This window comes from Conger conger, chromosome 7, assembly GCF_963514075.1.
Source record: "Conger conger chromosome 7, fConCon1.1, whole genome shotgun sequence".
NCBI lineage: Eukaryota > Metazoa > Chordata > Actinopteri > Anguilliformes > Congridae > Conger > Conger conger.
This window is the reverse complement of record NC_083766.1, coordinates 27,668,011-27,693,263: the sequence shown is the minus strand read 5'-3', so window position 1 is coordinate 27,693,263 and position 25,253 is coordinate 27,668,011. Positions and strand designations below refer to the sequence as shown.

The window sequence follows — 25,253 nt, the reverse complement described above, 5'->3', positions numbered from 1 at the left end:
AGTGTGCGGCACATTAGTATTGTTACTCATATGACGAGAATTATGACTTTGCAATTCGTGGTTGTTGGTCTTGGTCTTAAGTCTCTCCCCACACAGACGTACGTACTGTTATAACAACATACCAACCACGCCAAAAAATAAACTGGACATTTCTAGTGGACGGTTAGAGGTGATGGAGATCAGCCGGGTGCTGATGACCGGTTCCTCTAGTGCTATCTAATTGTTGAAAACATGTGTTTCACATAGCCTATGGATTTCCATCTCAAATGCCCTCGTCAACGGACTTGGATTGTTACCTGCATGTAGGCTATGGTCTTTTTTTGATATTTGTTGCTAATTAGAGTAAAACCGACGCAATTAAACTTCCACCTAGTGTAGGCTACAGTATGGCAGATCAGCGGATTGCCAACCATCAGTTGGGTTTCGATTGTCAGTGATGTAGGCTACGTCAGTGACATGTGCTGGTTTTCTCTTTTCCGAACCGATGAACAGAATCTAGTTTGCTATGACATGTTCTGGCCCGCTGACAGCACAGGCTACCAGCAGTACGTGACCTTGTTTGCCAGTTGAGTTTTCTGACCGTTTAACGCCATGCTTCTGCATTCTTGCAATGACTTTTCTAGTATTGTTCGCTATGTTGTAAAGGTTATTATTTTTTTGCAGTTATTGATGGATGCGCATTTCCATGGATGTGTAGCCTAATGCGCGCTCCCAAGATGTCCATACTGTCGCAGTTGAACACACGCCCCAATACAGAAAACGAGGCTTACATCAAATTCGTTTATTTAAACTTTACAACTTTAAAACATGAAGTGAACTCAAACATTAGCTTTCAGATGGAATAACTTCTAAAACTATAGTTACACACTCAATATTTATTGAGAAAACATATTTGTTACAGTAGTTACTTTGTTGTAGATGTAATAGAAACCTATAATGTCACCACATTAATTTGACTTGTTTGTCCTAAGCTTTGATTTTCACATCAGCAGAACTGGGGATAACATAAATACATTCCTCATGAGGCTAGCTGCAAAAATCCTTCTTTTCCTCAGTTTTGGTAATAACAGGCGTTACCAGAAAATTGCTTGCGTTGTTTTTTGTTCAGTAGCCAATTTCATTACAAATCTTTCATGGGTTGAGACCCATCAGGAACCGTATTATGAAAACTAAAAATGTATATTTCATTTGTATGGTATCAATTTCTGAGTGGCACTCAAAACAACTTCGATGTGTTCCTCAGTTTGCCAGTGTGTATAGCTCATCAGTTCAACAGTGACAAATTTCCTACAGATGTACTTCACCCTATGACGAAGAACTGTGGAGCAGATTGGGGATCCATTTAATGACATGAGTAAACTAAAGTACAGTTTCTAATAGATAAACATTCATTCTTCATCTGGCTATGACATCTTGTAGAACTGATCTGAGGTCAGAGTGACTAGAAGATCCCTGCTTGCTTTACTTAATGCTGCTGCATCACTGAACAAGTAGTCCCCTTTTTTACAGTAAAAAGAAAAACCTGTTGTGGGATAATAGGAATGAATTGCCATTTAATATGTGGGAAATCCAGGGGGATACACAGATATACATATCCAGATGTATATATATATCTGTGTGCGAGAGAGGCCCCACAAGCTACAAAGGATTCTGAGTACTTGTTGTTCTGACTGGGGGCAGGTGGGCAGTGCAGGAGAGGGCGGTGGAGTCGTTTTGAGGACCCCATTGACAGGCGAATGCTGGCTGCGGGGGTGTGCTGCTGGCAGGGAGAGAGGGGGGAGTTAAGCCATGGTTACCACTGGTGCCTGGAAGCCAAGAATCTGTGTCTGTGGGGATGGTTATAATACACAATGGTATCATGAGCTGTGGGGATCTGACGAAGAAATTACTTCAGCAAATTTAGCTAATTCAATTAAATAAATAAATAAAACAAGTGGTGAAGTATCAGGTCTCCTGTTGAACGAGTAAGGTGGCTTAATTACAACAGGAGCCAGTGCACAGTGATGGTCTTGAAAGTCTGTTATTGATTTTTCACATGCATGCATATTTTTTAAACTGTAGCATTAATCAGTTAATAAAGTGAAAGCAATGTCTAGTACAATCTATAAAAGGCATGCAGCCAAATTTACCAATCTTTCGATTAAATTTGACAGCAGCTTTGCATGTTTCCATGTTCGCAAACAAGGACTTGTTCCCAATGTCTGGCTTATTGTTCTCATGATTCGACCTGAGGCTCTGCAATGTAGGTAGGAAATCTAACATTTCTACATTTGAGTTTTAGGTGCTGGCCTGCCATAGCCTACACTTCAGCAAATTACTTGACAAATAAAGCTTTGAGACATATGACACGTACCAGGTGCCTGTGTGCATCCTGTAAGCGTAGAACCAGGCTTACTGCCACCCACCTCTTTTAATTTGAGCAAATGGCGAAACCCAAAACCTCATTGAAAATAAGCTGCACTTTTCATGAAAAGACCACAACTTAAATCAAAGGCGCTGAAAGCCATGCAGTAAAAAAGTAGTTGACATGCCAACATTGGGCGTAGATGAAATGGAATATTGAGCATTTTATTTTTTGGTGTTTTGTATGCTGAGGCTTCCTTCATTTGGGAATACTAGAGAACCAACAACCTGTTAATATTATAACACCATACATTTTATTCATACAGAGCTTTTCATTCCAAAAATATTGAAAGCACTCAAAGTGCTTTACAGGCCAATTGAAGGATCTTTTGAGACCTCTTGTGTATGAACGATCTAGGCCTACATCTGTATGTACAGCTTTCTGTGTTCAGCACCGTTTCTGGAGAAGGTTATGTGCCAAGCGAGTAAGTTATGTAATGTGATGTAAGTTCATTATTAATGCCAGCAATCCACTTGTTTTTGCACATGGCTGTTTGACCGAATGGCTCGGGCTCGCTGAGATGGTTTAATTTGTGGCTGCAGGTCTGATTCACTGCTTCACGGCGTCCTCATGACTGAGGGGATGCTGTGTGTGCCCTTTGATTAAAGACCACTTCGTCTCAGCAGCGCTTTCTTCTTCGCTGGAGCAGTCTTAACGGGAGCGCTGACATCCTCATATCGATCACTGTGGAAAGAGTCTCATCTGACCCCAAGCCCAGGGGCCCTGTTGCAGTCTCAGGGAATTCTGGGATAGGGATCAGCCCTCCCAGCCCACGGTACATTGCACGGATGGCTGGCTGACTTCACTACACATTACATTTTCCATTATTTATTAACGTGGCAGATGCTCTTACCCTGGGCAACATACGTAGCTTTTCTTACAGTGCTGATGGTGTGTAGCTGGGACTGTTGAATCAGTCCTTGTACACAGATAGGCTTAAGTTTTCAGCAGTGCTACCTTACTCGGATTTTAACCTGGAACATTTTGGTTAAATGCCCACATGCATCAGCTTTCTCTTCCTGGTTTTCTAAAGTTTCTAAAACACCCACAGAACACAACTAACCTAACCCAGCCCCCAAGGCACCCCAAAGCCCAATGTTCAGCTGTCTGTGTTAGCATTTAGCGATGTCATTCGATAATTGCGCTAAAACATGTCATGTCACGTGGGAAGTCGTTTTACCGACAGCTTGGAAAAAATAACACTTTGAATCAAATAAAATATGCATACTTTCACCAAAATGTACATTTTTGAACTTAAGCCAGTGAGGAACACATGATGATATGAAAAGCTGACAACCATGAAAACTGCAGTCCCTTCCAAAAGTATTGGAACAGCAAGGTCTATTCCTTTGTTTTGCTATACACAGAAGACAATTGAATTTGAAGTAAAAAAAAAAAATGTACATGAGATAAATTTCAGCTTTTATTTCCTGGTATTTTTATCTAGATTTGTCAAACAACTTGGAATTCATCACCTTGTATCAGACCACCCAATTTGTAGGTGAGCAAAAGTATTGAAACATGTGACTGACCGGTGTTTCTTGTTGCCCAGATGTGTCCTGTTAGATTGATAGGTTAAGCAATAAATAGTTCCAAACAATCTCCACAGGGCAGGGATGAAGGTATCTCAATCAACCATTCATAGAAGAGAGCAGCAATATAGAGGCTATACCACAAGATGCAAACTACTCATTGGTAGTAAGAATCAGAAGGCGAGATTACAGTTTGCAAAGAAGTACAGAGATGAACCACAAAAGTTATGAGACAAAGTTTTATGGACTGACGAGACCAAGGTTAACCTCTACCAAAGTGATGGAAAGGCCAAAGAGTGGAGAAAGAAGGGATCTGCTACATACAAGCTCATCTGTGAAGCACGGTGGAGGAAGTGTCATGGCTTGGGCTTGCATGGCTACTTCTTGGCTCACTAATCTTTATTAGCAGTAGGATGAATTCAGAAACATTCTGTCAGCCAACTTACGCGTCCAAAGAAATGCGTCCAAAATACTTGAGAGGAACTTCATCATGCAGCAAGAGATTGACTCAAAACACACTGTCAATATAACAAAGGACTTCATTAAGGAGAAAAAGTGGAAGATTATACACTAGCCAAGTGAATCACCAGGTCTTAACCCACTTGAGCATGCATTTCACCTCCTGAAAGTTTGAGTTTGAAGAGAAAACCCCCCCGAAACAAACAACAGCTGAAAAAGACTGCAGTAAAAGCCTGGAAAAGCATCACAAAATGAGAATGCAACAGTCTGGTGATGTCAATGGGTCACAGGCTTGATGCAGTTGCAATTGCAAGCGATAAGCTACCAAATATTAAGTGTTATTTACTTTCATGTACTTAAATACTCTCTGGAGGTGTGACTACCAGGGAATAAAAGTTCTCTTGTCTTTTTATCTCAACCCCAAATGTGTATTGAAAAAACAAAGGAATTGTTTTGGCCTTGCTGTTCCAATACTTTTGGAGGAGACTGTAAGCATGTTGGCCTTTAGTATTCCAGTTGCTCAAAGCAATGTTTCTCATTTCTGCCCCAACACAGGAGTGTCCTTCCCCCACATGTCTCCATTGTTCTCTGGTCTGGCCTCCTCTTCATCTGTCACAATTCCCATCTAACTGCCATACTGCCTGGCGGTTATGAAAAGCCCATCTGCCTGCCATACTGCTTGGCGGTTATGAAAAGCCACAAGTGCTGTTAAATGTCCATCACTGCCATGATGGGTCTTTTAAGTGTTTGTACCATTTACAGGTTCGTTTTACATCAGTGTTAAAAAGGCACCCGCGTGTGTATTTTCAATTACGGAATGAAAAACAGCAGCAAAGCTGCCTGCTTCCATCTATGAATCTTGTAAATTGTCCTCTCTCTTCTACATACGCCTCTCCCCCTTCTTGACAGAAAGCGAGAAAGAGTTCTGAACCGTTGCTAACGGTTATGAGACTTAAAGTAGTCTATTAATCTTCTTTATGGAGGTAACATGACAACTCATTTTGATTTACTAATTTGACAGACCATACAGCCTGTTCCTTTTTTGTCATACAGTAATCAAGGCACTCCCATACAACTCAAGTTAACTTGTTTTGGTAATTGTTGTGGTGGGATAACCACTCGCTCACCTTCCTTTATTGTCTAACAGGTGAGGACACGTACACAATGAGCACTCCATCAGAGTGGGCTGTGCAGGAGGAAACTGTCACTCGTTTACAGTACTCCCTGAAACTCAACAATGTTCTTGTCTTCCTTCCTGTTTCCTTAAAGAGGAATCCTAAAATGTACTACCAGGCAGTAGCCTACAACACAATGCCTTGTCTTTCTTTTTGCTTAATACGGGCCAAATTATATTTCATGCAAATGGAGTTCATAACTAGTTTTAGGCGGAAAGTGTCTTAAAAAATCACTCCTTAAAAAGATGTTTTTTTTAAACCATCAAGTATGCTTCACCAGAAACTAATTAATATGACGCATGATAATAATGGTTTTAAATGTCTTAGTTAATCAATTAGTTGGCTCCAAGAAAACCTCCACCTACTGGTTGCGTATGTAATTGTATAGAAAACAGTTACAAGAAAACTGTAGTTTGAATAGGCTGCTACAGTAACTACTTAGTATTATTTTTCCACGCACTTTTCACCCCAATCTTAGTTACCGTCCCCTGCCCTCTCCTTTAAGCAATGCTCTGCCTTTCCTGTTTCACCTTGATAACCATGATTTTTAAGTGAGGGGGAGGGACAGGACTTGGGTATTCTAGAATTGAGGGCATCTTGCATTTCAAAGTATGGGTTATATTCCAATCTCCAGGACCATCTAATTTTGTCTTTTATAAATAGAGCTCTAAGAGCTTTTTATCTACACTTTTTTTCAGCAAATATAAAAAATTCCAGAAGGCTAGCCGAAGTGCTCTGTGAAGTGTCCTGTCTAGTTGTGTGCATTCTTTCTCATCTCTGCTCAGTACTGTCTCCTGATATCGCTCTTTCTGGGGCTTTTCTTTCACTGCCGTAAAACATGAGTCACCGCTTGTGCGAGTGCACGGTTAATTTGCAGGCACCCAGAGTACTGCGGGAGATTGGGCTGAGGAGATGAAGGGAGGCTCAGGCTAGGAGCCTTCCTCTGTTGAGAGTGTGTGTGTGGGCGCACGTAAGGATGCGTGTGGGTGTGGGTCTGTGAGTGCGGGCTGCTGCCTTTTGTCTCGTGGCCAACCTAGCCTCCGGGCCAAGGTCTCCAGCTGCATTCTGTTCCATCCAGGGTTGGCTTTACAGTGAATAGCATGTTTATTAATTATTGAAAGTTGAACCGCAAGGCAAAAGGGTGTGTACAGTCAGAGCCTTTTAGGCTTTTCAAAAGGGATTTCGTCTTCTCCCTGACGGGAGTTACGACGCTGGTGATCGTAAGGCCACAACGCCTAATGCTAATCCCAAACAAAAGACAGGATAAGTCTGTAGAACTGTTACCTCTTCTGGTGTAGAATATGAAATGCTTGCTGTCTTCTTGCTGTGAAGGTTCTTTATCTGAAAGGAGAGGCGACGGACTGGGAGACTGGGAGAAAGCAGAAAGGATAACCGATGGTCATGATGGTGACATGGCGGGGGGGGGGGAACTCCCTGCACGCAGGGGTGTAACCAAGCGTAAGATCAGCCTCATTCCTTACCAGACACCCTTATTCATATCCAGACAAACCTGTGAACAGCACGCTTCTGGACGTGGAGTAAATCATTCATGATCAGACGGAAATCTTGCGAGCCTGCTCGTTGAGAAGCATCACAGTGTGTCAGGAAATGTGTCAGTTGTGATTTGCTTGAGTGGGTGATGTGCTGGTTGCTTCTCGGCAGGCAAGTAGCCAATTCCTGCTCCGCAGTCAGACATCGGCTCCATATCGGGGACGGGAACGGTGGGAGACCGTGTATTTCTGCCGAGCTAAGGACGAAACAAACCTTTTTTTTTTTTTTTTTCTAATCCAGTTTGGATTGGCCAGCCGCAGTACACTCGTCCAGTCACAGCGTTGTCTGTTCGGGGTACACCAGCCTGGGCGTTCTCCGAAATACACTCAGTCCACTGGCCAATAGTTTTAACCATTCACTACAGAGCTACACCGTGTTTCATGTGCGCCGTGCGTAATCGCCACGCCGAAGGAGAGCCGCAAAGCGCTCCTGGGTAACAGGCAGGTCTACACGGCGTGCATCAGGGCTGTGTTCCAACGACATTTCTGTTACATCCATCAATGAAGCGTAGCCAGTGTATTTTTATTAAAAACACAATGGATGAGGTCCATAAGCGAATGTGGCATGGACAAGTTGCAAACATGGTGCAGCACAAGTAAACTGAACTGTGGTTGTATGGTTCTGATCTGTTTGTCATATGCACATTTTCATCAGCAGTTAGGATCTACTGTTTTAATGACTGTCTTATTTTCACATTCTCACACAAGCTCTTGTTGCAAGCGGAGGATGAAGACTTTGGAGAAATCTGTGCTGAGAGCAATGTTTGATTAGCCTATAAGTAAAAAAATAAAATTAAAAAAAAAAGATTTTAAACTGTAGTCCTAAGATACATTTTTTTATTTGCATGTCATTTAGCTGATTATTTTATCCAAAGCGACTTACAATTGATTAGACCAAGGAGGAGACAATCCTCCCCTGGAACAATGCAGGGTTAAGGGCCTTGCTCAAGGGCCCAACAGCTGTGCGGATTTTATTGTGGCTACACCGGGGATCGAACCACCGACCTTGCGGGTTTTAGTCATGTACCTTAACCACTACGCTATTCCAAGTTCAGCTTGATCAGAGTCCCCTTAGCTTCACCATGCATGTATGCCTTTCAGTGTCTCAGGGTGTCTGGTCAGAGCAACCCAAGTGCATTTTCAGACTAGAATGGACAGGAGAATTGCATAAATGAGGGATGAGCACTCTGAGTAGTAGCTGTCTGATGTTCATTGCCTTTTTGTGGTGCAGTAAGCTAGAGCCCTTTCTGCTCCGTCCCCGCTCCCACAGTTAATGAGGGTTATGTCCTGTTCATGGTGTGTCTCATCCTTCCCAGTGTCATTTGGAAGTGGAGTTTGCAAGGGCAGAACTTTTAGCTTCATTGGAACACAGCCAAATGTTCACCCCTCAGAATAAAGCACTCATTGTTTTGTTTTAGAAAACAGAGGGATGTGTGCTGAAATGAAAAAATAATCTTTTTTGATATCTTGGCAGAATAAATTAAGGCTTTTAAATTAAACTAAACTTTCCAAGGTGCTTTATACAGTTATTTTTAACATTACCTCCTCATAGTTCCTCTTGTTTATTTCATTTTACTTTGAAATGAATAGGCTAATAGTTCATAAACTCCCTGTTTTTTTCAATTGGGTGGATGAGCCATCGTGATTATATGCGTGTAATTGGAAATATTTGCTTGCTGGATGCAGATCAAACGTCAGCTTGAGCACATGTACAGACCGCTTTCAGCATCATACTCTCCATTGCCTTGGTGTTCAGAAATTGAACTTTGTGGAAATGGGTCAGGAGATTTGCTTGGTCAATCAACCGGCTGTTGGCAAACCTGACTGGGTTCACTCATGTGCAGCAAGTCCTTTACTGGGTAATTCACCCGTACGGGGGAACCTGAGTATCTCCCCTTCCGATCATAGTGAGAGAGGATGTGATCACAAATACCATCCATTTATATTTTTAGAGTGTGTGGTCACTAGTCTTGTATTATCATTAAAAGAGTAAGGGATTATGGTAATGGAGTTAGCAAGTGATCACAAAACCTCATATTATCCTGAGAGTACACAATGTATTACTGTGAGAAATGAAGTGAGTTGATTGGATGTTGAGATCACCAACATCATATTCCTTGTCATTGAGTGCGGGCTCCACTGGTAGGGCTTAATTTGATTGGTCGCTCTGGTTTCTGTTCTTCCTCTGTTGTTCTGTTGTAGGTGTCTTTGAAGTGGTCAGCAGAGAATGCCCTTTTACTGACTCTTTTATCCTGAAGCTGTTTCTGTGTGGTTTCAACAATCCTCATTTTCATTGGCAAGCTTTTTACAAAATGCAGATCATTATGAAATGGCCTCAGGACAGTTATCAATATGAATTGAGATTATAACTGGGCAAGAACTGTATAAATCCTGTGTTGCCCTTATGACTTTCTGTCAGTCTGTCAGTCAGCTAGCTTCCCCAGGAGAAGCAGGAGTTGACCCATTGAACGGACAATCACAACCAGCGAGTAATTGTCCAGCATGTACTAGTCGCAAATACATCAAATATTTCTTATAAATATGATAAAATTATAATCTAAAATAAAGTACATGAAGTATATGTGTATATATATATAAAATATATGATTACTGTTATTGAGAGTGAGAGAGTGAGAGAGGGGGCTGAATCACTGCTCCCACAGAGAAGACAGGTGGAGGTCTTTATGTGGCACTCCATCCTCCTCTCTGCGTTAGAGTCGAGTGCAGGCTGGCGTTTTCATAAGTGCTGCACCTGTGTCGCTGTAACCAGGCTGCAGCCCACTTACAGTGGGGGCAGCAGTGTTGCACAGCAGTTAGAGAACTGGGCTTGTAACTCGAATGAAGTTCCGGGCGAGGCTGAGAAATGTACCTTGAGAAAGGTACTTCATCTAATACTAGTAGTATCCCTAAATGTATACATGTTTTGTACAGTGGCTACTGGGCCTTCACTTTTTGCACACTTCATTGTGTTGTACATTGTAAATGGATAAAATTGCCATTTTTGCTCATCAATGTACACTTGTAACCCATAATGGCAAAGAGAAAACATGTTTTGAGAAATATTAGCACATTTATGAAAAATCAGTTACAGTTTTGAGTCTTCTAGGGTGAGTCTCTACAAGCTTTGCAGACATGGATTCGGGCAGTCTATTTCATTCTTCCTGGCAGGGGCGGCCTGTAGCGTAATGGTTAAGGTACATGACTGGGACCCGCACAGCCGTTGGGCCCTTGAGCAAGGCCCTTAACCCTGCATTGGTCAGAGAGCTGCATTTTCAGGTTTTCAGCTTCAGAGAGCTCTCTGTTTGCACAGTGAATTATTTTGTCCTTATTGTGTTTTCTTAATGTGAGACTGTATCTGTAATAGCCTGTGTGTCTGTGTGGGTGTGCAGAACAAATGGTTTTGATGATAAAACTGTCCATGAATGATCTATTGTAAGGGTCAGATGGTAAGCAGGTTTTGCCTTTTACATACACCTGACCCTGTGTGTGTATGTGCATATCTCTGTGAGAGTGTGATTGTGTGTGTGTGTGTGTGTGTGTGTGTGTGTGTGTGTGTCTGCATACAGTCATGGGTGCATCTCAGGTTTTTTTCCGTAGCCTCCTGCTTTGTTGAGTGACAGACTGAGGCTCAGTGGGGGGGCTGCTGTGTGCTCTGGAGGAGTTCCTGACTCTTGACTCCCTGCGCTGCTGCTCTTAACCCCGCACGACCTCACCACCCCCGCACCCGCTCAGAATGATCTGTGAGGGTCAGTGGGCTGATCTTACCGTCTGCAATAAGTGCCACAAGACCTTCTAATAACCACTCTCAGGGCAGCCATGGGTGTAGGTTTAATTTCAACTCTGGAGGAGACTAACTGCTCGACACTCCTGGACCACTTAGTCTCATATCAAGTCTCAGAAGCATGCTAGCTATTCTTGTGACCAATTTGTATGTAAACATTGGGGGTGACTTCGTGGGAGCGTTCGTATGAAAATATTGGTGTTGGATTTCTTGAGGGCATTTTTCCTTAGGGGAAGACCGCCCCCTACTGACCTACGAATGTCACTTTCAACAGCCCAACTGGAAGTTTAAATACAATTGGGTGCCAATTGGCATTCCATCTGTAGATTTTGTGGCACACATTATTCAATAAGAACGCGCGACGGCTCGCCTGTACGTCATGTCTCCTGCCGTGCCCGACACGGAAGTGGTGAGACAGGCTTCGAGACACTGCTGAGAGCTTAGCGCACTATGCATGTTAATGACAAACTCTGTCAACAGTTTAATTCCTGCCCAAACAGTTTGATATGCGAGGAAGTGCCGGTGCCATATTTGTTGAGCAGTCAATGCTTTTTACTTTCATTAATCTATGTAGTTATTCGTAGATTAACAAACACTACATATTCATTTATCTCTTCCTGCAGCCTTTTAAATATATGAATAGATTAAAATATATTATTGCCTCAACAAACTATGTTTTACTTTGTTTTACTCTCGTTTTGTCGTTGATGGGGTGGGGAGGCTCACTTCCAGCGCTGTCACAGGCCCTGCGGCTGCTGGTCTGGATGCTATCCAGGGGCTCCCAGGTTCAGTTTGGCCCCAAATGCAGAAACTCAGCATTGACTGTGCAGTTTATGTGAAAAACGTGTGGGCTTCTTCCTCACACCCCTCTTCAAACGGCATTGCTGCAGGTTCTCTGTCAGCAGAGTTCTGGGAAAGGAAACCGAGAAAATGTGAAACCATATGATGTCATTTTAGGTGTGGGTGAGTAAAGTCTTATGATGTCATTTTGCAGATGTGAGCAGTGTCACTAGTTATCCAGCAGGAAGAACACAAGCTGTGTGTGGACCCTGTGCCTTGTCCCGTATCTGTGTGTGGACCCTCTGACCTACTGTCCTGTATCTGTGTGTGGCTGTTTGGAGTTGTGTGAGTGTGTGAGCGCATGTACAGTAAGCATATAGACAGAACGCTTGTCACATAAAACTTGGAAGAATATAGAATCAATACATGAAGTGTCAAAATCAGCTTGACATTATACACTCAAACACAGACAAACACTTTCACAGAAATGCATGCAGAAACTCATATACACACTTATACAAGCACCTGAACAGTTGCACTTGCTGACTTTTTCTACAAGCTTGTACTCATCTCAGCTGAATGATTAATCGGGGAATGGGAGTCTATGTTTCAGAGATACACCTCTGTCTAACTGACTAAACTTCAACTGTCACTTGCATCTGTGTCATCAAGACTGAACTAGCTAACGGTTGCTAGCTCAGCCCGACAACAACCACGGGCTGTTAGACCTCCATATATATCACAGAATAAGTCCTCACTAACTTTATATTGAAATTGATGTATGGTTTATTGGCATGACCATCGGCACAGTATTGCCAAAGCAATATTATTATTATTATTATTATTATTATTATTAATATTAATATTAACTTCACTGTGCAGATAAATCCTGTAATACATCGGCAACAATGGAAACATATTTTGCAGAACAGGCTAATACCAGTGAGATGACAGCCCTGCTTATCTCTGCCTGGCTCTGTTTAAATAGAACATTTGTACTCTACCTGAGTCCTTGGACAGAAACACTAACTGTATTAACTCGTTGCGCGTTTTAGCCGCTGTAATGTTCTCGCAGAGCGCAGTGCGTTTGCGCCCTGCGTGACAAGGTCACACGACTGTCCTCTGCCGTAGCGGGTCGTGTGGCAAATGCTTGTGTGTGTGTGTATGTGTGCCTGAGAGAGAGGGAGGGGGAGATTAGCTGTGTTTGTATGCCGCTGTGCCCCGCATGCTAATGCCTACTCCTACCCTGCTCTGCGCTACCGTCCCCGACCGCCTGTCTGCAGGGCTGCCAGCGATGTCACCGTGCCGGAATCGATTTCCAGGACGCGCTTCTCATACGGCGGGGAGGTGAGGCGCGCGGGGGGGGGAGGGGGGGTAGCGCAGAGAGGGTTTAGAGGGGGGGGCACAGGGTCTGCCAGCGGAGGATCAGAACTACTGAAACTCCGCAGCCCCTCTGGCATTACCCTCTGGGGGATTGTGATGCAGTTGACCTGGTATTGTTCCTGGGCCGTGAGCTCGTTCCTCTTGATGAAAGGTGCTGATGGGAAGATGGAACGATCTGGGTCCTCCATTCGCCCGTCATGTCCTCCTTCCGATCTCTGATCTGCGGTTTTTGGAGAATGTGCCCCTAACCGCAAGACAGATCAGAGTTTCTGGTCACTGGTTATCCCTCGGACAGGGACGTGTGAATAACAGAGTGTGCATAGAGGGGAAAATGGCCCAGGGAACTGGTGTGGAGGACATCTATGTGGGTAGGGCTCGAAGGAGGCTGAGAGTCACTTGCATTTGTGCTCTTGAAAGTCTAAGGGGACCTGTCCTCTTGTGTGGAGCCAGTGAGAGCTCAAAAATGAAAATAAGAATTGAAAATGTCACGCTGTGGGTATGTTGCGCTCATATATGCATTTCTGTGATAGAGAGAGAGATGAATGTCTCAGGGGACCTGTCCTCTTGCGTGGAGCCAGTGAGCTCTGAAATGAAAATAAATGAAATGAAAATCTGAAAATAAGAGTCACGCTGTGTGTGTGTGTGTGAGTGAGTATTTCTGTGAGAGAGATGGCGAGAGAGTGAAGAAGAGAGAGGCAGAGATAGAATGAGAGAGGAAGGGGTAGAGAGTGAGAGAAAGAGAGCCGTTTTTGTAGAATGTCCAGCCAACCGTTGTGAAGCCCAGCAATCCGTCATGGGGCGTCCCGCAAATAAACTTTGGAGACGGCAGAGACGCCTGGAGACATTGATCTGGGACACTGCAGTGATTTATGACCGAACAGTAATCTCCCAAATGCGCTTTTCCCCGCAGCAACCAAAACACTCCCCTCCCCTCCCCAGCACTTGGGCACAGACAGGGACATGGTGCTTTATTGCTGGGGTCTCGAACCCTTTTCTTTCAGGGCAGACAGCCAACTGCGTTTCACGAGTAAATACAAATCTCTGTCCCTGAGTTAGGAGGTTTTGTTAAAAGCTCAGGGCATAGATTTCACAATAATTTAGTTGATTATCGAACTGTAATTACCTCTCATTCAGATCGATGTCCATTTATGTGTTATTTTTAATGGCTCAATGGAGAAGAGCGTTTAATTATTGATAGCAGTGATGGCTTTAACATGAATATCTGTACTTTGTGACTGATTTACGATGCTGTTCTCAATGGGTTCAGCATGGTATAGAACAATTGATCTATTGACAGATTCCCATACGTTCGTATTAGACAATTTCAACTTTCATTCTTCAGTGTAATTGAAAATGCAGTGATGCTTGATGCTTGATGCTTTTTCCCTTGTATTTTGGAATCGGCAGTTTTGTTTTGGTGTCATGCACCCACCCAGATATTACTGCTGCTGTGGAATCACTCTCTCTCTCTCTCTCTCTCTCTCTCTCTCTCTCTCTCTCTCTCTCTCTCTCTCTCTCTCTCTCTCTCTCTCTCTCTCTCTCTCTCTCTCTCTCTCTCTCTCTCTCTCTCTCTCTCTCTCTCTCTCAGGCTCTTTAATCTCACCTTGAAGAAGCTGGTGATATTGAAGGAGCTCGATAAAGACCTCACCTCGGTGGTTATTGCAGTCAAACTCCAGGTACCTGTTCTCGCTCTCCCCCTGCACAATGGCTAACACAAGAAAGTACTTCTCAGAGAATGCAAAGACTACAATAACAATTCATTTTGAATGGGTTTGCAACACTTCAGGATTGAAGGCATGCCCTCAGGTTTGTTTGTCGCTGGGAGTTTTGCAACATACTCCACATACTGCAAATCAATAATATTGATCAGCAAAAATAGATGGCATATATTTATATATTATATTTACATGGTTTCGATAAGAAAATATTCTCAGATAGTCTACGGGTGATGGAAGTGCTTAGATTATTTTTATTTGTGGTTTAAAATGAATATACAGGCAGTGAGGAACTAGGAAATAATTCTACTGCTCATGACAGCCCATTTTTAAGCAATTTTCTCCTCATCATTTAGACTGATAGAGAGCACTACAGTGATTCTGTATGCTTGCATTTGTAAATACCATCGGTTCTTCAGAATAAATTGCACTGAAATTTGACAGATTACATTATTCAGATTGCATTATGCATATAGAATGTTCCATAGATTGAATTGCCATTTAAAGGCATTACTTGGAAACCTTCACAATTTAAATAAAGCTGTGCCAAGTTTTGTGAGTTTTCAGGGAAGTTTTAAGTGATTCACCTGCCTGCCATATAATAATAATAATTATTATTATAATAATAATTATAATAATAACAATAATGTGTGTTTACCTATAGATGTGCCTGGCTACTGGAGGCTGGGGGTCATTTACGATATGGGTGGTACCTTTGTGTTGAGAGAATCCCTTTTTGGTCATGCTGATATACAAAGGATCACGATGACATCTTAAGATGTGGATGACACAAGACTGGTTTTATTTTCTTACCAGAAGGATGAAAGAAAATAATCATTCCCAGAGATTCATCTCTCTCCCTCCCTCCCTCCCTCTTACTCTGTTTTTCTCACTCTCTCTCTCTCTTCCTCTCTCTTCCCCTCTCTTCCCCCCCCCCCCAGGGCTCTAAGCGTATTTTACGCTCCAATGAGATTCTGTTGTCTTCAGCTGGATTGACAGAAACAGACCTGCAGCTCACGTTCTCTCTACAGGTGAGAAAAGCGATAACTAAAATGCCCTCAGGGGTACAGTCGGTCTGATAGATTATTATCCCGGAGGTGATGGGTAATGGAACCGTGTTATTGTCTGGGTGCCTGGGGACGTCGGGAAGCAAGAAACGGTGCAGTGCTCACAAATGAATTGCATAATTGTTTAGTTATTCTTTATGAGTGTTTAACCCATCTCACTCCCTCCCCCGGCAGTACCCACACTTTTTGAAGAGGGATGCCAATAAGCTGCAGATCATGCTCCAACGACGCAAGAGGTACAAGAACCGCACCATCCTGGGCTACAAGACACTGGCGCTGGGCTTGATCAACATGGCCGAGGTGAGGTGACCATGTCGGTGGATCTTACGCTCACTTCTCAGGCCGAATGTCCTCACCGTCACAGCCAAATGACACAATTTGCACAATTTTTCTAAGTTGGTTTGGTTGTTGTTGTTGTTGTTGTTGTTGTAGCTTGGGTTTAAAGCCTGTAAAATTGTGTAGTTTTTACTCAGAAAGTATTATGATGAATAATACTGTAGCATCCATTGAGTGCTGAGGGCTTGCTGTTCTCCGGTAACTGACAGTCTGCAGTGGGTAAATCAGCTTTGGACTGAAGCAGGAACAGATATATGTAAAATGAAGAGGGTTTGATATTTTGGAACAGGTGTTGTGGAAATTGGCTAAAAATACCAGCTTTGGGGTAGAAAAAAGAAAACAGGCTCTGCAGGGAACCTGGGAGTGAATGAGCTGAGACAGATGGCTTACTGGGAATTTGATGCCACTAAGAGGTACATTCAGATAAAAACCGCAGGTACAACATGACCGCTGCCCTCCTGTCTGTTCAGCCTCGTACTGCGGTGGCAGTGCCTGTATCCTGAGCTGTGTAAACGGCAGGGGTAGTTATGTAGCTGTGTGGGGGTAGTTTTGTTGCAGTTTGAGTCACAATTATATGTCTGTGTGAGGGGCAGTTACTGAGCTGAGTGAGGGGCAGTTAATGAGCTGAGTGAGGGGTAGTTATGTAGCTGTGTGGGGGTAGTTATTGAGGTGAGTGAGGGATAGTTATGAAGCTGTGTGGGGAAGGTATGTAGCTGGTTGGGGTAGTTGTGTACCTGTGAGGGGTAGTTATTGAGGTGAATAAGGGGTAGTTGTGTACCTGTGAGGGGTCGTTATTGAGGTGAATGAGGGGTAGTTGTGTACCTGTGAGGGGTAGTTATTGATGTGAGTGTGGGGTAGTTGTGTGCCTGTGAGGGGTAGTTATTGAGGTGAATGAGGGGTAGTTGTGTAGCTGTGAGGGGTAGTTATTGAGGTGAGTGAGGGGTAGTTGTGTACCTGTGAGGGGTAGTTATTGAGGTGAATGAGGGGTAGTTGTGTACCTGTGAGGGGTAGTTATTGATGTGAGTGTGGGGTAGTTATGTGCCTGTGAGGGGTAGTTATTGAGGTGAATGAGGGGTAGTTGTGTAGCTGTGAGGGGTAGTTATTGAGGTGAATGAGGGGTAGTTGTGTAGCTGTGAGGGGTAGTTATTGAGGTGAGTGAGGGGTAGTTGTGTACCTGTGAGGGGTAGTTATTGAGGTGAATGAGGGGTAGTTGTGTACCTGTGAGGGGTAGTTATTGATGTGAGTGTGGGGTAGTTATGTGCCTGTGAGGGGTAGTTATTGAGGTGAATGAGGGGTAGTTGTGTAGCTGTGAGGGGTAGTTATTGAGGTGAATGAGGGGTAGTTGTGTAGCTGTGAGGGGTAGTTATTGAGGTGAGTGAGGGGTAGTTGTGTAGCTGTGAGGGGTAGTTATTGAGGTGAGTGAGGGTCCAGTAGGGAGCCCTGTTAGGACAATTATAGAGCTATGTGAGGCTATTTAGCTGCACAGATATGTAGAGTAAACAAGTAAACAAGTAAACACACACACACACGGGTACACACACACACACACTCAAACACACACGTATACAAACACACACTCACACACACGGGTACACACACACACACTGTGGTAACCCGCTGGGTGAGAGAGAGAGCAACACGGGTCAAGTAATTCAGCACTGACGAGTTAGAGTTGTGGTTGACAGAAATTCTTTATTTTCTGTAGTAGCTTTCTGTAGGCGCCTTCAGATCACCTGACAAACTTCCAGAACAGAAAAGTAATTCCCCTTTTTCTTCGGGACTTGGCGTGTTAATTACTGTTGCCTCTCCCTTCCCGGGCTTAAAAATCAAAGAGGCAAAAAATTAAAATAACAAAAAAATAGGACGGGGGCGGGGCAGTTCAATCTCTGAGGTTTCCAGGCCTCGATCGTCCTCCTTCCAAGCCCGGTCGCCCTCCTTGGGTGATTCCGTCTAGGAATAGAGATATAAGGGGGTTAGCTGGCTTATGGCGGGAGACTTATGCTCACGTGAGTCCGGGATTTAAGTTTCGTTCGTCCGGTTTCTCCGCAAGCACGGGGGCTCTCTCTTTGTGTCCTCCACGGAATTCCTCCACGCTTTTTCTAAGCGTGGGTTTGTTCGTCTTTAGGAAGGTTTCGGGAACGCACTGGCTTCAAGTCTCTCCGCCTCCGTCGAGAGCCTCCGCTCTGTTCTCCAGCTCTGCTTCTTGTAGGGTGCTGCTCTCTTCCTCGACCCAGCTGCACCTGTTCAATTACAGATTATTAGTTGCGTGTACGGTTGCGTTCCACACGCGCCTCACCCCGATGGTGCTGGCCTTGGTGCTGACTCTCCCACCGGGCTCTCTTCAAGGTGCGGCACTATTCAAATACGAAACGGGGAAATACTCAGTTTCCCTAGCTCCTGGAGCTGGCGCACTGACCGCTCCACTCCAGTGGGGTACCGATCCTGGATCAGGCCACCACAACACAAACACACACACACACACACACACACACACATATGCACACACACACACACTCAAACACACACGTATACACACACACACACACACTCAAACACACACGTATACACACACACACACACACACTCACTCAAACACACACGTAAACACACACACACACTCACACACACTCACACACACTCACACACACACACACACACAAGCACACACGTATATACACACACACACACATGGGTACACACTCACACACACACACACACAAGCACACACGTGTACACACACACACACACACGGGTACACACACTCACACACACACTCAAACACACACGTAAACACACACACACTCACACACACTCACACACACACAAGCACACACGTATACACACACACACACATGGGTACACGCACACACTCACACACACAAGCACACACGTATACACACACACACGGGTACACAGACACACACACACACATACACACACACTCAAACACACGTATACACACACACACTCACACACACTCACACACACTCACACACACACACACACACAAGCACATACGTATACACACACACACACACATGGGTACACACACACACGCACACGCACACACACACACACAAGCACACACGTGTACACACACACACACACACGGGTACACACACTCACACACACACTCAAACACACACACACACAAACACACACACACACACTCAAACACACACGTAAACACACGCACACACTCACTCAAACACACACGTAAACACACACTCACACACACACACAAGCACACACGTATACACACACACGTACACGCACACACTCACACACACAAGCACACACGTATACACACACACACACACACACGGGTACACAGACACACACGCACACATACACACACACTCAAACACACGTATACACACACACACTCAAACACACACATATACACACACACGGGTACACAGATACACACGCACACATACACGCACACGCACACACACACACACACAAGCACACACGTGTACACACACACACACACACGGGTACACACACTCACACACACACTCAAACACGCACGTAAACACACACACACTCACACACACTCACACACACACACAAGCACACACGTATACACACACACACACACGGGTACACGCACACACTCACACACACAAGCACACACGGGTACACAGACACACACGCGCACACACACTCAAACACACGTATACACACACACACTCACACACACTCACACACACTCACACACACACACTCACACACACTCACACACACTCACACACACACACACACACACAAGCACACACGTATATACACACAACACACATGGGTACACACGCACACGCACACACTCACACACACACACACACACACAAACACACACGTGTACACACACACACACACACGGGTACACACACTCACACACACACTCAAACACACACACACACACACACACACTCACTCAAACACACACGTAAACACACGCACACACTCACTCAAACACACACGTAAACACACACTCACACACACTCACACACAAGCACACACGTATACACACACACACACGGGTACACGCACACACTCACACACACAAGCACACACGTATACACACACACACACACGGGTATACAGACACACACGCACACATACACACACACTGAAACACACGTATACACACACACACTCAAACACACACATATACACACACACGGGTACACAGATACACACGCACACACACACACACACACACACATACACACACACGCACACATACACACACACGCACACACACACACACACACACACACACACACCGATGCTGTGAGCATCTCTCTCTGTTCTGCAGGTGATGCAGCACCCGAGCGAAGGGGCCCAGGTCCTGGGGCTCCACAGTAACGTGAAGGATGCCTCCGTCCCTGTGGCTGAGATCCGCGTCTACTCCCTCTCCAGCCAGCCCATTGACCACGAGGGCCCCAAGACCAAGCTGTCTGGTGAGGAGAGGGGGAAAGAGGGAGAGAGAGAGGGTAGGAGAGGGGTGCGAGGATGGAGCAAGGGGGAATAATAGTGCGAAAGGTGGGTAGACTGTGGAGGAGAGAAAAAAAGAGAAAGTTCAAAACTCATTGTTACTGAACAGGAGATGTATGAAAAACTGCAGGCACTCTTGCCAAAGAAAGCATGTGTGCTCAGCATAATTTTCAAGTAAGTGCTCAAGTACAGCATCCATAAGCTACGTGTTCATCCAACAAATATTTGGACGAGTGAGAGGCCGGGGTACAAATCACAAAAATCTCTCTTGTTACATACACTCACCTGCTTGTGTAACAGACAAGTATGTCATTTGCTGCATTTCTTTATACATTTTCCTCTCTCCAATCAACTTTTTAATCAAATGACGTTGTTCCTCCGAACAGTGTTTGGAACGGCCCATTTTACTTTGCAATTCAGAAGGAAATATATTTTAAAACAATGTGTGAAACATTTGCTTCCCTTCTTCCTTAATGAAGGGAAGGGAATTAATGACACCAGTTTATTCACAGAATGAATGAATGAATGAACTCCACACTGCTATTATTTTGAACACGACCCTTTCAATGAATTAGTCAATTACTCAGAACAAGTTCTGGATATCCCCTGAGACCCAGCAGAAAAAAGTAAAACATTTTGAAATAATGCAAGTACCTTGGATGACGAAAAATATATTTAAAAAATATTATTAATTTTATTTTTATTGAATGTCACTTTATATAGGTACCTATTTTATAGGTTCCAATATAGTAGAATATATTTATTGAGATTGAGACCAGACAAAAATGAATTTCTGGGTCTTCAGAGGATATTGGGAAAACATGCTCAGAAGAGATATTCTGAGAAGGTACCGACTGGTCATCAGGTACTGCGTGCACAAGCTGTGCTCACGCTGTCAAATTAAAGATGTGGAGATGGAACTCCACTACCTGTAAAAGAAAGGAATTCTACTTTCTGTTAATTACACTGGTTAGCCTTAGACTCTTAGTAGTGTTTTTCTGTACACATATATTTCATATTCAAATTTTTGCAGTTACTTCAGACTATAATATTTGTTGTTTGAGAGAGGGAGACAGAGGGAGAGAGAGAGGAAGAGAGAATCTGAATATCCTTTTATTACTACCCTAAGGGAGATAAAGCAAAACCTATTGCATATAACATCATTATTTCCATATTTCCTATTAAAAAGAAAGTGAAATCCAGGAAATTGAAATGCATATTTAAAAAAAAAAAATCCTGCCTAGTGTCAACTAGCAACTCATCCTCTGTACAAGAACAAATTATAAGGCTCACATACCAATTTGAATATAGTGGTATATAGATATGCAAATTCTGTCATTTTAATGCACAATTACTTTTTATTTGCTGAATTTAAACAGGTTGAAAAAACATTTCCTGTGCCACTGGCTACCACACAACTGCAAAGCACAGATCCAATTTTGCACTCTGCAGGGGTTTTGTTGACTTATTTTGAGATTCAGGAAAATACACGATTTGATGGGTTCCAAAATGTCTGGAGTATTCAACATAACACTTAGGTAAGCCAGAGAAATTGTGTAAATGCTGTGGACTGCTGGAAAAAAAAATTTCAGCACCAAAGATAATTTTGGAGAAAAACGGGAAGACGGAACACCGTGCCGACCGCTGAGCATGGGGCGGAGCTATTCTGCTTTGTGGTTGTGTGGCAGCCAGCGGCACAGGAAATATTGTGCGGGTGGAAGGGAGAATGGATCCAACTAAATATCAACAAATCTCATAACACAGTGTTCCAAAACATACCTTAAAATCAACTGAACTATTTATAGGAATGAAAGATTATCCACCCCTGGAAACCATCTGGAACAACAAAGCAGTGTACTAGTGATCAGTAACTCCCATACCGAAGAGTTTCTTGAAGAACATCACTACTGCTCTCCTTTTACCAACGTTGTGAGAGGAGAGTGTGCCCCATCCAGAAGGCACAGATGGTGCATTTGTTTGCTTTCCCACACATACGTAGGCTAGAAAAGGAAAGTGTCCTTGTCCCTCATGTAGGTATAACAAGCTCCCCCATATCAGTATTCCGCTTGCTCTTGGTTGTAGAAGAGCCCAAGTATCCTTTAGAGTGGGATTAACTGCCCTATTTCTGCCAAACGTTTTGCCTGTCAATGCAAGAAAAGAAGAGAGCGAGAGGGGCGGGCAGGGGTCGGGGGGCCCAGCTGTTGGGCCCTTGAGCAAGGCTCTTAAACCCACATTGCTCCTGGGGGAATTGTCCCCTGGGAAGGGACAATAAAGCCCAGCATAATCAGTGATAAAACCAGTGGCCAAAACCAGATCTCCCTCCCTGGGACTTGTTTTGGCCATTGAGCATTGCAGCTACTCCAGCACCTTGGCCCAGTCCCAAGAACTGAGTTCCTGAAAATGCTGTGTGCTCGTAGTCCAAACCTAGTCTTCATATCCGGTACACACTCCAGCACGTACTGCACTGGCATGGAGGAGTTTATTACACTGATTGAAAGCAGTCAGCTGCCAGAGGGTATGTCTGCAGTTATGCACATAATGGATGTTACAAGGGGAAAAGACAGAAGGAAGAAAACGGATTTTACATTTATCACCAATTATCATCATTTTAGGATTAAGGAAACAGTCTGCCTTTCTGCCCGGGGATCTCTAGTCATGCTAATGAACTAACATCATTTCACAGCAGTTGCATGTCCCCTATAAAGCTAATTGCATTATAGGGGTGGCACAAGGTCCCAACGCCACATTTACATTTGGCTTGTCCTGGGAGGAAAGGAATGGAACGGAAGCATGTTATCTGGGAGGCTTTAAATCATATCCACTATTTTGGAAATCACACTCGGGTCTTTTTCAGAAAGGAGAGGAATGTGGAATGTGCCTACACATAGAAATAAAATGCCTTCAGCTTTCTTCTGGAAGGTGTATTCAATTAAAGTTTATTTGTATCGTGCTTTTGCCAGAGACAGTCCGACATCTTACAGAGGAAACAAAGGAAAATTGGTGAGAAAAAACGTAATTGTATGTTTTGAGTTCACCTGTATTCGCTCAATTGACAACAGCTTTGTAGTACGTGATGGCTTTATTTTGCAGACTCCAAACAGCATTGCACCTGCCAGTCTCTTGTGTCTGTTGTGGTTGAACAGGAAATGTTCTGCCAGAAACTGCTGTTGGAACATTAGTGTTGACTGATCATTTTTCACTGGCAGTGCTCCCAGGCCTGCGAAACCAGACACTAGCCAAGATTATCGGTGAAAAATGTCTCAACTGCCAGAAATTTAATTGCTGGTTGTGCTTGCAGGAATAATGACCATAGATCTTAACCACCTCAACGTCAACAGAGCTAGCTGTCAGGGTGAACCATGTCAGTGTGCATAGCACAGGTTTCAACAAGGATAGTGGCAAACGATAGTTAGGTCAATTTCCCAGCTAACTAGCCACTAAAGGTGCAAGTTCAGCAAACCAGATGTTGCTAGCTAGCTAATATTCGCTAACAGACAGTGCCTACATTTACAGAGAAGACATGGCCAAGCTCCCAAAAAGTCCAGGAAGAGTACATCAACCATTCACCTTCCATAAAGCGTAATAAGATTTGACATAGGCACTGTGGATTAATAGATACTCATGAGCATTTAAAAACACTGAAACATTACAGACTCGTCCATGCCGTTTAAGGGCATAGGCCCTTTGACTGGGTTTTTGTCCAAACAAAAATAAATTCAGGATTCTGAACACAAAGTTTTGTTTTTTTCACTCATTTACAGTTGTGTTCAAATAAATAGCAGTGTGTTAAAAAAGTGAATAAAGTGCAAATATGTTTTAATAGCTTTTAGTTCAATATTTCAATTGTAGTGGAAACATTACACATTCAATTCCATATCAAAGCATTAGCACATTTGATCAAATCTGCGTTATTCTTTTACAGAAAGCAAAGAAAAGGAATATTTATCTGTTCAAAAAAATGGCAGTGTCGACATTTTTCTCTTCAAACTCTCTTCAAACTGTATAAACTGAAGACATTTTTCAAGATTTAATTTCATATTTAATCACTGAACTAATATGTAGTTGCATAACCAACTGCTGCGCATCTGCATTGCATCGAGTCAATCAACTTCTGGCACCTAGAAACAGGTATTTCAGCCCAGGATGAACAAACTACATTCCACAGTTCCTGTGAATTTTTGGGTTTTGCTTCAGAAACTGCATTTTAAATGTCACCCCACAAGTTTTCAATGGGGTTGAGGTCGGGGACTGAGCTGCTACTCCATTACCTCAATCCTTTTTGTCTGGAACCAAGATGTTGCTCCCTTACTTTGTCTTGTTGAAACACCCATTTCAGGGGCATTTCCTCTTCGGCATACGGCAACATAATCTCGTCAAGTATTTTGATGTATTCAAACTGATCCATGATCCCTGGTATATGAACCCAACACCCTAGTATGAAAAACATCCCCAATACCATGATTTTTGCGCCACCATGCTTCTCAGTGTACTGTGGCTTGAATTCAGTACCCGGGGGTCATCTGACTTACTGTCATTACATTACATTAAATTACATTACATTACATTATTGG

At 43.6% G+C, this 25,253-nt stretch overlaps 1 protein-coding gene across 2 annotated transcripts in view; it reads left to right on the top strand.

Moving 5' to 3' along the window:
• Window positions 1-25,253, top strand: part of pacs1a (phosphofurin acidic cluster sorting protein 1a) — a 49,357-nt gene that overhangs the window by 781 nt on the left and 23,323 nt on the right. For both annotated transcript variants that reach the window (XM_061247534.1, XM_061247533.1), the window contains exons 2-5: window positions 14,653-14,740; window positions 15,721-15,810; window positions 16,021-16,146; window positions 20,504-20,648. In XM_061247534.1, the coding sequence (XP_061103518.1) occupies window positions 14,653-14,740; window positions 15,721-15,810; window positions 16,021-16,146; window positions 20,504-20,648 (449 nt within the window). The remainder of the gene's footprint in view (window positions 1-14,652; window positions 14,741-15,720; window positions 15,811-16,020; window positions 16,147-20,503; window positions 20,649-25,253) is intronic.